Raw genomic sequence first — 14,449 nt, forward strand, 5'->3', positions numbered from 1 at the left:
ATGTACAACTGCTGCTTAATATCAGGGAGCAGACCACATATTTTACATGTTATTCTTTCTGATGTATTTAATTAAAAAGTAAATCACTTTCCTCCTTCTCTATTTTTTATTAATTCCACTATCCTCTTCTCTTATTTTAATCATTTGATCATCTGAATTAAGAAATTAATTTTTTGTGTGATTCCAAAGTTCTAACAAAACATTATTGTTTCTTAGGTTGCGCTAAGTAAAAGATCTATTTTCCAAATGAACAAAAGATGCAAACTCTTCATTTTTACTCGTTTCTTAAACTAAGATTAACATTGCATTGTAGAATGATAAGAAATGTGCATCTGTATATTTTGTGTTTTTGAAAGATATAGACTGCAGCATAATGATTCCATAACTGCTGTGCTATAAGTACCTCGAAAGCCCTGGTACTCTGAAATAATAATAGTGTCACAAGAGACTGTGATCCTCAACTAGTTTTTTCCTTTTTTTAAAAGTTCATCATAGAAATGTGGAAATATGTTTAGAAGAATTGCATATGATTAATCTATATTAGGTTACTTGCTGTATAGGGGAGAGGGTTGATAAGGAGGGAGGGAGGAAGAAAAATATGGAGCACAAGGTTTTGCAAGGGTGAATCTTGAGAACTGGCTTTGTATGTATTTGCAAAAATAAAAAGCTATTGTTTAAAAGAAAGAAAGCTTTAAAAAAAAAAAGTACAACATAACTTCAATAGATTCCTTTAAAGCTGCCCCTCTTGTCAGAATTCTTTCCATTCTTTTCTATGTGTTTTGTAAATGCTCCATTAATTGTCCTCTCCTTTTTTTTTTTAACCTTTGTCATCTCTCTCCCCCTGCCTTTCCTGCTTCATAACAAATAAGGATAGACAAGTAAAAGAGTGCACCAGTTGGCCACTCTGAAAGCATATATCCTGTCTGATGCTGTAGTTCAGCTCCATGTTTGCAAAGAGATGAGAAGCATGGTTGTCATCTGAATCTGTGATTATTAGGTTGACAGATTGTCCATGTTCAATATATATTAATTAAATTAATTATTTAAAAATTAAATTAAAATAAAAATTAAAAAAAAAATTTTTAAATGTCAAGTATAGGTCATTATATGAATTGTTCCCATTCTCCTTTCACTTTGTATCAAGTTTTCAGATATGTCTTCCCAGGTTTCTCTAAATCAATCCCTTTCATCATTTTTTAAGGAATAATAGTATTCCATTACATTCATATATCATATGCCACAATTTGTTCAGCCATTCCATGATTTATGGGAACTCCCCTAGTGCAATTCATTGCTAAAGCAAAAAAGTAAGATTGTGATTATGTGGTTGCTTTCCCTCTTTCTTCAGTGACTTTTTGAAGATAGTTCCAAATTGATTTCCAGAATTACTGGGCCAATTCACAAGCTAACCACCAATGCATTTGCATGTCTGTCCTCCCATTCAACAATTATAATTTCCTTTTTTTCCTCAGCTTTATCAATCTATGAGGTATAAGGTGGAACTTTTGGATGATTTTAATTTACTTTTCTTCCAATAACACTTTTGAGTGTAATGTGCAGCCCATCATGACTTCTTAATTTCTATAATAGAATATAGTATTATGGTAGGCTCTGTCTAATATATAGTAGTTATTTAATTATCCTGGGTCTTGGGAAATGTAATTGTAGCTCCATTGGCATATAATTGAAAATAATTTTTCTGAAGGTTTGAACAACTTGCATTTCTATGTTTTTTTTTTAATTTTGTGATGACTCTTTTGGGCTTAGGAAGTTCTACAAACCAAAGTCACACTGTTTCCATCTGTTGGTTTGATATGGATAATTTCAGACTCATACTATAATTATTAAATTGAGGAGCCAATTAGCCACAAAAAAATTTCATTTTGTACAGATTAATAATCTTAGGAGAAGGGACATACTCCATTTTAATTTTTTTAATAGCATTTTTTTCTGTTAATCTTTTTTAAAAAATCACTTGTCAATGCACTTAATTTCATTTTCTTTTTAAATATTTATGTTACAATTTCAGATATTAGTGATAATATTTGGGTTTATAAAATCATACTTTTCCAAGTAGTGCTTCATACTCAGTATTGGAAAAAAAGGGGCAAACATTTTTGTTACTGTTATTTACATTTGAAGAGACTGAGGTACCAGTAAATTTCTTGCCCATCCACGGTTGAGCAATAAGACAGTCGTAATAACAGCCTATATCTCTCTGACTTCTCTCTATAAATAAGCACTCAATAAATACTTCCCGATTTGTTATATATTCTAGTAATTGGTATCACATTTTTTACTGACTTGGAGGAGCTGAGAAATAGGAGACTTAAATTCCTATAATTTTGTTTTTCAACCTGAGGCAATCAGTGTCAAGTGAGATTGGTGTTTTGGTGGAGGAGGAAAAGAGTAGCCAGAAAAACAAAAGGCATCCATAAAACTTAGACCTTAAAAACTGGAAAAATGCAAATTTACTATCATTTTCAATAGAACTCTACCCATCATAGCAAAAGTTCAATTAGCTGACATCAGTATCATTATTTTTCCATGATAGTTTTTAAGAAAACATGTAAAATTTTAATTACAGCTTTCTTACTGTGATATTTATGTCTAAAATTCCTTCTTGAGTTGTGTTTATAAATGAAAAGGTTTAAAATTACTAAATTACCCCATTGCTTCCTTTCTACTCCCAGTAGCTATAAGAACATTTCCTGAGGGAGTCCTTGCTCCTAGATCACCTTTCAGGTATAAGCCCTTTGATGTTTATTTCACTTTCTCACCTCTAGGTGGCAACCACGCCGAGCCTTGTGACAAGCAGTGCGGCCACTACCCTGACCGTCAATCCGGTCCTCCCTCTAACCAGCGCGGCGGTAACCAACCTCTCTGTGACAGGTAAGAGGGGGCACCTCTCGGGAGCCGCCACGGCATGGCGCTCCTAAGCCTACTGCAATCAAGGAACTCAAAATTCCCCATAGAAATTGCTCCTCTGTCCTAAGGCAGGATGGGCAGAGTGCTAAGCCCTGGGACACAAAGCAGGGTAACAGCTGGCCCCTGCCCTGCAGAAACGCACAGTCTAATGGGAGGAAACCTGCAAACAGCTCAGCATGATCCTGCTTTCCAGAGGATGAATTGGAAATGGTCAGGGCCAAGAAGGCATTAGAATGAAGGAGGTTTGGGCAAGGTTTCTTGTAGGAGATGGGATCTTAGCTAGAACTTGAAGGAAGTTGGGAGATAGACATGGGGAAGGAGAAAATTCCAGACACAGAAGACTGCCAGAAAAAGTGCCCAGATCTGGAAATGAAGTGTTTTGTGGGAAAAACAATAAGAAAGTTAATATCCCTGAATCACAATGTATGTGATGAAGAGGAGGGCCCAGGGAGATAAAAGTGGACTGGAAAGGTAAGAGGGCTCCAGGTTATAAAAGACTTTGCCAGACGGGGGATTTTATATTTGATCTTGAAAGTGACAGAACTGCTGGCGCTTATTGAATAGAGGAGTGACATGGTCAGGTCTGTCTTTTAGGAAGATTAATATGGCAGCTAAGTGGAGGTTGCACTAGAATAGGGAAAAATTTTAGGCAAGCTGACCACCCAGCAGGCCATTGCAGTAGTTTGAGCAAGAAAAGGTGTTGGTGTTCTGCACCAAGGTAGTGTCAATGCCAGAGGAGAGAATCAGGCATTTGCAATAAATGTTACAAAGGTAAAAATCCACAGACCTTGACTACAGATTGGGGGGCAAGGGAGGTGGTTATGAGAGAAAGTGAAAAGTCAAGGATGGTACCTAGGTTTTGAGCCTGGGTAACCTGGAGGAGGGTCATGCTCTAGGTATTAATAGGGAAATTAGGAAAGGGGAAGAGCCTTCAGAGAGAGTTAATGGGTTAAGTTTTAGACATGATGAATTTAATATATCTATGAGATGTCATATCTGCTAGGCAGTCGGAGATGCAAGTCTGTGGTTTAGGAAAGAAGTTAGGACTGGATGAATAGGTCTGCAAATCAGCCTAGAGATAATAATTGAATCCATGGGAGCTGATAAGACCACAAATGAAATAGGATAGAGGGAGAAGAGAGCCCAGGACAGTCCAGCAGGAGAAAGGGTGGTCACAGAGAAAAGAGAATCCAGCTAGATCTAAAATAAAGTATCAACAAGAAGAGATTGTTCAATAGTTTCAGTTGCAAAGAAGTCGAGAAGATTGAGAATTGAAAAGAAAAAAAAGGAAAAAGTCAAATAGCAATAAATTGTGATCAGGTAAGGGAATTTCAGAGCTCATGAGCGTGAAAAGTGCTGGTCCTAGCAAGATCAAGAGTTTGGCCATCCTTGTTTGTGGCTGAGGTGAGGAAGAGGAGAGGTCACATGAAATAAGTAAATTGAGGAACTGTGAGGTTAATGTGTTTGAAGGAGTATCAATCTGTGTTTCAGAAGACCCCTAGCATAAGAGTGGAATCGAGGGGGAAAGATTTAGAGATTGATACATTACAGTTATCAGATTCTGATTGAGTGGTAGCTATATACTGAGCAAACCTCTAAAGAAGGGAGAGGTCATGGAGTGATGGCAGGCAACAAATAGTGAATCGATTCCTTGTTCTTGACCAGTGGGTCAGGAGAATGAGTAAAAATGCACCCAGTGTTGGAAAGGGAGATCAGGGAGACTATCTTCATCAGGTAGTAGTAAGATATATAAGATAGAAGGATTTAGAAAGGAAAAGATTTGGTTACCTATGGAGCAAGCAACTTTAGAATAAGACATTGGGAGTTTGAGTTGAAGGAAATGGGAAAGAGGAATCGGCCAATGAGGAGAGAAGTAATAAAACTGGAATGATGATAGCTGAGAATTCAGAATCATTGGAGTGGGGAGGATATGACCAGGGAGGAGTTTGTTAATTATTGATGAATTACTTCAGGTAAGTTTTCATTCTTCATAAAGAATTAGCCTCCAGATGGAGTCCTCTCTGAACCTCAGGCAGCTCAGGTTGAGGGGACATGTGCTGGGAGCTGAAGGAAGGTGGATAAGCAGGTTGAAGATATAGAGAAATGGTCTTTCTTCCTCTTCCCTCAGGGAAGAGCAGTGAAATGGTATTCTAAGGAAACCTTATGTGCAGTATATAGAATAAATTAGACAATGGGTTCAAACTGTGGTGAGAACTATATATATATTTTTTTAATTAAATCTTTTTATTTTTCAAAACATATGCATGGATAATTCCTCAACATTAATCCTTGCAAAACCTTGTGTTCCAATTTCCCCCCCTTCCCTAGATGGCAAGTAGTCCAGCATTTGTTAAACATAGTAGAAATATATGTTAAATCCAATATATGCATATATATTTATACAATTATCTTGCTGCACAAGAAAATTCAAATCAAACCAGAAAAAAAAAATGAGAAAGAAAATAAGATGCAAGCAAGCAACAACAAAAAGAATGAAAATACTATATTGTGAACCACACTCAGTTCCCACAGTCTTCTCTCTGAGTGTAGATGACTCTCTTCATCATAAGATTGTTGGAACTGGTCTGAATAATCGCATTGTTGAAGAGAGCCACTTCCATCAGAATTGATCATTGTATAATCTTCTTGTTGTCTTGTACAATGATCTCCTGGTTCTGCTCATTTCACTTGGCATCAGTTCATGTAAGTTTATAAGAACTTTCTTAAAAATAAGTTCTCTCCAACTCTGAGATACCACTACATACCTGTCAGATTGGCTAAGATGACAGGAAAAGATAATGGTGAATGTTGGAGGGGATGTGGGAAAACTGAGACACTGATACATTGTTAGTGGAATTGTGAATACATCCAGCCATTCTGGGGAGCGATTTGGAACTATGCTCAAAAAGTTATCAAACCCTTTGATCCAGCAGTGTTATTGGGCTTATATCCCAAAGAGATCATAAAAAAGGGAAAGGGACCTGTATGTGCAAGAATGTTTGTGGCAGCCCTCTTTGTAGTGGCCAGAAACTGGAAACTGAGTGGATGCCCATCAATTGGAGAATGGCTGAATAAATTGTGGTATATGAATATTATGGAATATAATTGTTTTGTAAGAAATGACCAACAGGATGGTTTACTTCACACCTTCACCTGTTCTCTCCTACTTTATAATAACCTAGGAGAAAAAAATGGCCCTTCTTTGTGCCAAGGTTGTCAACTTGTCCCCTTCACAAAGGTTGTTTGCCCATCTATCGTTCCCTCCCAATATCTCCATTTCTACTGGCTCCTATTGTTTGTTTAATTATTTTTCAGGTGTGCCTGACTCTTCATGACCCCATTTGTGGTTTTCTTCCCTACTTGAATAGTTTGCCATTTTCTTCTTCAGCTCATTTTATAGATGAAGAACCTGAGGCACACAAGGTGAAGTGATTGCCCAGGACCACCCAGCTGAGTCTGTGGCCAGACTTGACCTTCAAGTCTTCCTTTCTCCCGAGCCCAATACTCCATCCACTCTGCCACTTAGTTGCTCCATGGTTTTTGTATTGCCGTCTGCAATTCTGCTCGGGAGTTGGCCCTTTTTTAAAAATGGCATTAATTTGTCTTAGCCTCCTCTCAGATGCCCTGGATCTTTCCTCCATTTTATTGCCAGGGTCCTGGAAAAAAAGAGTCTACTTTTTCTGCCTCTGGTTTGCCACCCACTCACTGTCCAGCCCTTATAATTTGGCTCCTTACAAAAGCATTTCTCTCTGAATACCAGTTGCTTAACTAACAGGTCAGCTAATCTCTCTCAATCCTAATCCTCTCTGGTGATCAACTTTCTTCCAGGAAATGTCTTTTTTGGATTTTCAAGATGTTTCTCTCTCTTGGTCCAGTCCCTGCTTGTCTGGCCACTTATTTTCAGGCCTTTGCTAAACCATCACATGTGGTATGCTCCAAGGCTCCATCTTGTCTCTCCTCTGGTTCCTCTTCATGAATTCCCATGAGTTTAGTTACCAAATCTAGGCAGATGACTTTCAACTCTCTCTGTCTAGCCCTAGTGTTCCTTTTGAGTTAATCTTGCATTATTCATTTCCTAGGGGGCATTTCCACCCAGTTGTCCTCAAATCCACCATATCTGAGACATCTTATAGCTTTCATCTCAAAACTATTCCTTTTCCTTTTCTGTTTCAGTCACATGTTTTTGTAAGTCTGAGTTGTCCTCCACTCTTCACTTTCCCTCATTCCCCTGCATCCTATCAGTTAACAAGTCTTATTACTTCTGCCTCCACAGAATCATCTTCATCTGCCCTTTTCTCATCCCTCTCCTTATCCTTGCTGCTGGCCTGATCCACATTTCTATTATCCCTTCACTGGATTTTTGATTTATTTGGCCTTCTGACTTTGAGGCTTTTCCCTTTCCAACCCTTCCTCTACCCACCTTCCAGAATAATCTTCATAAGATACTAGACTGACAACATAATTTCCTTGTTCAGAAACTTCACAAGTGCCTCCAAGATACAGTAGAAGCTCCACAGCCTGGGATTAACCAATAAACATTTATTAGATGTCTGCCATGTACCGAGGAATTGTGCTCAGTCCAGGCTTGGGGGACACAAGGAAGAAAGAGAAATAGCCTCCTATAATCAGAGAGTTCATTTTATCTGAAGAAAACAATAAGTGAAGATATAGCTGATTTAGAGGGAAGGCACAAATTCTCTATGGGCAGGCCAGTAAGAAGATTAGATCTACAAGGGCCGTACCAGTGCCTCCCTATGTTGGCTACAAGGGTGAACAAGTAAGCTATTATTATTGATGCCTTTGGTGGCAGAGGTCTGGGGAGTTGAGTGGAATTGTGGGCCCTCCTCATTCCTCTCCCCTTTCCTGTTTCCCTTTTTCCCTCTCCCCTTTCCTGTTTCCCTTTTCCCTCCTGTTTCTCCTCCTGTTGGAATCTTTACAAACTATTAAGCCATCGGAATTGATTTGATCTTAGAAAGAGATATTTTGGGCCAGAACTTGAAACAAGGTACTAAGTGGAACTGATAGAAACAATGCTTGTGTTCACACCTTGAGAGAGCTCAAAAGTATCTAAGTACTCAATGTAGTTCACACGTTTGGGAGTCAGGGTTTAGAATGAGATAACCAAATTCACACCTCCCTTAGGGCCAGAGAGCACTCTGGGAGATAACCCAGAATCCCTCTCTCTCCAGAAGGCCGAGTTAACTTTTGGGAGCTCTTGGAGCTTGGGTACTTACTTGAGTTAGTTACTTGAGGAGTTACTAGAAACTCTGGGATCTCGAGAGAGCTTTACTTGGAGTCGGACAGAGCTCTTGGAACCCACAAGCCCTATCTTTGAGGCAAGAGATTCATTGCATCTTCCAACTTGGTGCTGGCTGGAGGCTGAAGAAAGCAAAGGCAGAAGCCAAAGACAAAGCTGCAAGATCTCTTGGAGCCAGGCAGAGAGATAGGCCTCAACTAACCGGGCTATTTTGGAAGGAGAAATAAACGTTTGCATTTTTACCAGCTGGCTGCAATATTTGGAGTAATTATTGATTGTGACTGAAACTAAGGCTGCCTCCAGAAAACCTTCACATCCTCCCATAGTACCACCTGGATCTGTTACAAGCAGTAGAGTTGGAATACAGTTGGGGTTATCTTTAAGCTCTTCCTGACCTCAGGCTGTTTGATCTTGAACCCAGCTGTGGGCCCCTTTGGCAAAAGCAATATAGCAAATTTTCTGGATTTTGGTGAGGAGCTCTGGTGACTACAGGGAATCTCCTTGCTGGATGCTTTTTTTTTTTTTTTTTTTTTGGGCCAGCAATTTGTATTTGTTTTTACTTCGTGAACTGGTTTTTAACTTGAACACAGCTTCTACCTGAGGGTATTAGAATAGGATTTAAGTAAAATGCCTGTTTGTTGAAACCCTTGGGCTATAAATATTATGTTACACCTGGTGCATAATAATAATCCTGACCACCAAATATGTATGTCTGCAAAATAACTAGCGGATAAGAAAGGAAGTCACAAAAGGTGTCAGCAGATGATAGTGCATCAGCTGAGCCTCTAACAGATGGAGAGGAATAAGAGTTCACAGATGTTGGGGGGTGGGAGCTGCGGGGGCACCAATTGTCAAGACCTGGCAACATATATCCTCAATGAAGGTATAAGTGGGGAATAAGCAGGCTTTTAAAACAATACTCTCCAATGGACCTCCTCTTCATCATTTCATAATTAGATGGCACAGCTAAAGCACATAACTGTCTTTGTTGATTAAATAATATTCAATTCTATATACTTTGAAAGTTCTTTTCTAACCTCCTACACCCAATCTATGTGTAAATATGTGAAAGTGTAGGTGGTGCAGTGGGTAGAGCACCAACCCTGAAGTCAGGAGGACCTGAGTTCAAACATGGCCTCAGACACTTAACACTTCCTAGTTGTGTGATCCTGGGCAAGTCACTTAACCCCAATTGCCTCAGGGGAAAAAAGAAGAAGATAGGTCAGAGAATTGGTAGTATGGAGAAAAGAAGACTAGAGGGGATGGATCATTGTCTTGAGGCATTTGAAAGCCTCTTGTGGAAGTGAAAATTGACCTGTTCTCTTTGTTCCTAGAACATAGAACTAGTTAGTGGCAACAAGTGAGTATTAGAAAAAAGAAAATTTAGACTAGATATTGAGAAGATGGAACAATAATGACAGCATGAGAAAAGTATTGCAGAAAATGGTCTCTAATTTAACAGAAGCAAGATTTTTAAGACTCTATTTACCTATGTAGTGAAGGATTGCTACTTCTTCCATAAAATCGATTTTAATATTTCCATAGTGCTTGTTCTTGTTCTCCCCCCAACCCCCCAAATTATTTTATACTCTACATTTACCTAGTTAGGTATATGTTGTTTGTACCCAATAAAATAAAAATTTATGAGAGACAGAAAATGTTTCATTCTTTGTCTTTATATTCCCAGCTCCTGGAACAATACTTGGCACATAAAGGAGCTTATTTATTAAGAAAAGGAGGAAAGCACAGAGGTTTGAACCTTTGATTATTTTCCTTATCAGGCCATATTACACATGTGACCTTGTGCAAATCATCTAATATGAACGTTAGTTTTCTCAAATACAAAGGGATGAAGTTGGACCAAAGGTCTTGAAGATGCCTTCTGACTTTGTTACCTATTCTATCAGAAGTATGTTTTTTAATATTTTGTTATGTGCATTTAGCACTATATTGGCACATAGTAGGCTCTTAGTATATTCTTGGGATACTTTTTCAAAGGTATAATACTTTTAAAAATAATCTTTTCTATGCTGAAATTTTTGTGTTGGCATGCCAGATTTTTGGTAATTTAGGCATGATATCCTGGACGGTCAGTTTCTGCAACCTGAAAAAACAATACTATTTGGTTACCCCTTAACAGGGTAACTTGATACTGCAGGAGTATCTAATTATGAATATGGAAATATGTGTAGAAGAATTGCACATACTTAGCCCATATTGGATTGCTTGATGCCTATGGGAAGAAGTGGAGTGAAAGGAGGGAGAAAAATGTGGAACACAAGGTTTTAGAAAGGTGAATGTTGAGAACTGTCTTTGCATGTATTTAGATAAATAATCTATTTTTTAAAAATGTCTAAATCTTACAAAACTAAATTTATTTTAGAAGGTTTTTATTGATATTTTTTACATAGTCTAAATTTTCCCTATGAGCTGCTATCCATTATGACAAAGAATATTTTTAAAAGAAAAGAAAAATTTAGCAAATCCAATTAATACTTTGAAAAAATGTCCTAAGGGGGGAAAAAGTTATATGCAGTATTTTCCCTTTTTGTATCCCCTCCTTTCAGCAAAGCATTGAATGAAGCATCTTCTTTCATCTCTTTTTGGGACAAGCTTGTTTATCATTTTGCAACTTTCATTCATTTTGTTGGCTCTTTCCATTTACATCATTATAGTCATTGGGTATCTTGTTTTTCTTTTGCTGCTCATTTCACTTGGTATCAATTCATGTAAGTATCACAGAATTAATTTAATTAAAGGAAGATCCATTTGGCCTTAATAGCTTTCATGCAGTTGTTCTAAATGACCCTGGTTAGTATTTGTAGCACAAAGATCTCTCTTTTCCTCTTCTTAGACTTTGTGGCTAGTCTCCTAATGTCACTGAAGTTATAAATCAGTTGAAGAATTTGCTTCCTCTTCCATTTCAAGAACTGTTTGCTTTGTCCTTAAATAGATGGGGAGAGAGTATCGTATAGATGCTTGTTAGGAGCTTACTGGCATTTTTACCAACTTAAAGCATTTTGATGCTTCAACCTCAGAAAAATCTCATCATCATCTATCATTTCTATTTAGATATTGGTCATTCTTAAATCCCACAGTTCCTGAGACCCTGGTTTTATAAAAGCTCACCTGTTATGTGAAGTCAGAGTCTCAGATTTGGGAGGTTTTGTTATCTCAGCCCTAAAGTGCTTGGTTCTGTAAAGCTCATTCTTGACAGCTACAACATGCTTCCTGAATGAAAAAAATATATATGTTTAAATGGCCAGTTGGGATTGTTATTAGACCAGTAGCTGTGGATATTTGTGTTCCCATTTATTCCTTACTCCACCAAAAAAAAGTATCTTTGGGTTAATTTTTCTTCTCTATTCATACCTCTAAAGAAATTTCAGGTGTCCTAATGAAGCATTTCAGAAGGGCTGAGTTAAGGGGGAATCTTTTGGAGGCTGGGGGCGGTTACTTATGAGCTTCTTTTGTCAGGGCAGTTGCTACTCAACCTGATGTGATCTCCCATGAGACTCTGTCTTTTGTCCCCAAGAAAGAAGCTGATAGTGAGTTCTTCCTATTCTGTATTTGCTCATTTTCTTTTATCTATGTGACTTTTCATTCCAAACTATATTTCTAATGTTTTTATTTAAGATTCTTTTACTAAGATTCTTTTTTGTGGTTGCAATTAAATTAAGTTAGGGGTGAACATAAAAAAAAGATATAGAGAGGCCAAATAAAACATGAATGTTGGTGGCCTGATTGTGCAGATGATTCTACTGTCTTTGAGAAAAGCAATTCTTCTAAGATCCTACATTTAGGCATGTGCCTACATGGAGTTCAAAGGTACAAAGGTCCCATATAACCAAAATATTCGCTGCAACACTTTCTTGGTATCAAAGAATTAGAAATAAAGTATATTCCCATTGATCTGGGAAATTGCTAAATTGTGGTGCATGAATAAAATTGAATTTTACTGTGCCATAAAATATGGCAAATATTAAAGGATTCAAAAAAACCTAAAGACATATGAACCTGATACAAAATGAAGCAGAACCAGGAAAACAATAAATAGTAACTGCAAAAATATAAATGAAAAGAATAATAAAATGAAACTGAAAGCTGTATAATTAAGCCAAGATGCTTAACCCTGGAGAAGAGTTGAGAATCTATGCCTTCCTTCCTCATTTCAGAGGTGGGGGAAACTACATTGTATATAGCATCAACTGTTCTAGATATGTTGGGTTGTTTTGGGGTTTCTTTGTTTTTGTCACTTTTCTTTTTTATTCTTTGTTACAAGATAGGGAGGGGTAGGTGATGTAAAAACAAAAGTTATAATTAGGAATGTATTCATTTTTCCCAGAAAAGCATTTTTTTACTTAAGAGAATTTCCAGGCAAAAGTTTCTATGTTCTAATCCAGCTCCTTCTTTCAGGCACTACAGAAACCACCTCCAACAACACCGCAACAGTGATTTCGACAGCACCTCCAGCTTCCTCAGCAGTGACACCCCCCTCTCTGAGCCCCTCCCCTTCTGCCTCCGCCTCTGAGGCATCCAGTGCCAGTGAGACCAGCACAACACAGACCACCTCCGCCCCTTTGTCCTCCCCTCTTGGGACCAGCCAAGTGATGGTGACAGCATCCGGGCTGCAGACCGCAGCTGCTGCCCTCCAAGGAGCTGCTCAGCTGCCTGCAAATGCCAGTCTTGCTGCAATGGCTGCTGCAGCAGGTTTAAGTCCAGGGCTGATGGCACCCTCACAGTTTGCAGCTGGGTAAGGAGCTGCCTTTCTCTGCTATCTTATGAAATATGTGAATGAGGAAGGAGGGCTTCACATCAACGCCCCCTGTCCCTAATCAAAATGTTACTGTTTTTAAGGCTTTATAATTAACTGTCTTATAACCACTCTTCCAAGAAATTCACAGTGCCTTAGTTAGATTTAAAAAATTTCACAACACTCTGCAAAGAAAGTGACTAATATCTTGATATTGCAGGTGTGTACTTTGAAGTACAAAGTCAGGAAGGCTGTACATACCTCCATTTACCAGACCAGGAACTGGTACTCCTGATCTGATAAGAGTTCTTGGTTTTCTTGAAATTGGGATTCTCTCAAAATATCTAAGCTCTATAGTCAGTCAAAGTATACACCCTAAAGAAAAAGGATCCATGTGATAGAGTCAGGAAATAAATGTAAATCATACTGATACTCACATAGTCTACTGCTTTTCCCATTTAACTATATCAGCTACTTGTTTCTAAGTCCAAAATATAAAGGCATTATATTTCTTGCGTTATTTTTTCATGATCTGTTCTGTTATTTCAGGTTGTAAGGAGAAAGATTTATGCTGTTCCCAATTTTATATGATCACATAGGAAACTTGAGAAGTTTCTTGAAAATTTAAATCTTTGGGCTGAGCTCTCTTTCTTTTCAAAAAGAGGGGGGAAAGCATCTAAATGCACTAAAAAAATGTTTTTAAGGTCTGTTTAAATCAGTAATGATCTTCAACAAAGAGTTTTGCTTTAGTAAATATAAAGAAAAAGTACTTCTGAAGCATTATTTAATTAAATTGCAAGACAAAGATAATCAAATATTAGGAAAAACTATGGGACTCCTCTTAAATTTTATATAGTTACCCCAGTTGTATTATTTTCTCGTTTCTCCATGTGACATTCTCAGACTGATGATAGTTTTTACTGGAAAGTAACTACTTCTCCCTGTCTTTGTTCCCTCCCTTGGAACTGCAGAGGTGCCTTACTCAGTCTCAACCCAGGGACATTGGGCAGTGCTCTCAGCCCGGCTCTGATGAGCAACAGTACACTCGCAACCATTCAAGGTCAGTTGCATTTTTTCCATTGTTGGCCATTTCATTTTAGGAATGGGCTGGGAGGGTGAGATAGAAAATTGAAATTATCTATATTCTTGAGGACAGAGAAAATATGCCAGCACTACTAGAAGTTTTGCAAGATGTAGGTAGCTGTGATTGGGGATTTGGAACAAAAAATAATACACACTGACTGGTTTAGGGTGGGAAAGATGCTGGTGGCATAGGTAAGAGAGTTGAGAAATCGCCCTTTTGTACTGCTTATACTTATGACTCGCTTGCTATCCCATATGAATAGTATATAAACATAATTACATAAATATGCTTACATTTTCAGTCTTGCAAATTCAAGGGATTCTGTAGTTGAGATGTTTTCAGTTTTGCCTCTCACATTTCTTCTTAATTTCTCCTTAATCTAGGTTTTTGTTTTCTAATAAAAGAGCTATCTCAGATAAAATATTGA

The 14,449-nt window shown here is 37.9% G+C and overlaps 1 protein-coding gene across 3 annotated transcripts in view; it reads left to right on the forward strand.

The window, feature by feature from the left end:
• The window catches only part of POU2F1 (POU class 2 homeobox 1), a 221,263-nt gene that overhangs the window by 204,041 nt on the left and 2,773 nt on the right, over window positions 1-14,449 (forward strand). For all 3 annotated transcript variants that reach the window (XM_031936828.1, XM_031936831.1, XM_031936830.1), the window contains 3 exons: window positions 2,787-2,892; window positions 12,602-12,938; window positions 13,910-13,998. In XM_031936828.1, the coding sequence (XP_031792688.1) occupies window positions 2,787-2,892; window positions 12,602-12,938; window positions 13,910-13,998 (532 nt within the window). The remainder of the gene's footprint in view (window positions 1-2,786; window positions 2,893-12,601; window positions 12,939-13,909; window positions 13,999-14,449) is intronic.

This window comes from Sarcophilus harrisii, chromosome 4 (genome assembly GCF_902635505.1).
Source record: "Sarcophilus harrisii chromosome 4, mSarHar1.11, whole genome shotgun sequence".
Lineage (NCBI taxonomy): Eukaryota > Metazoa > Chordata > Mammalia > Dasyuromorphia > Dasyuridae > Sarcophilus > Sarcophilus harrisii.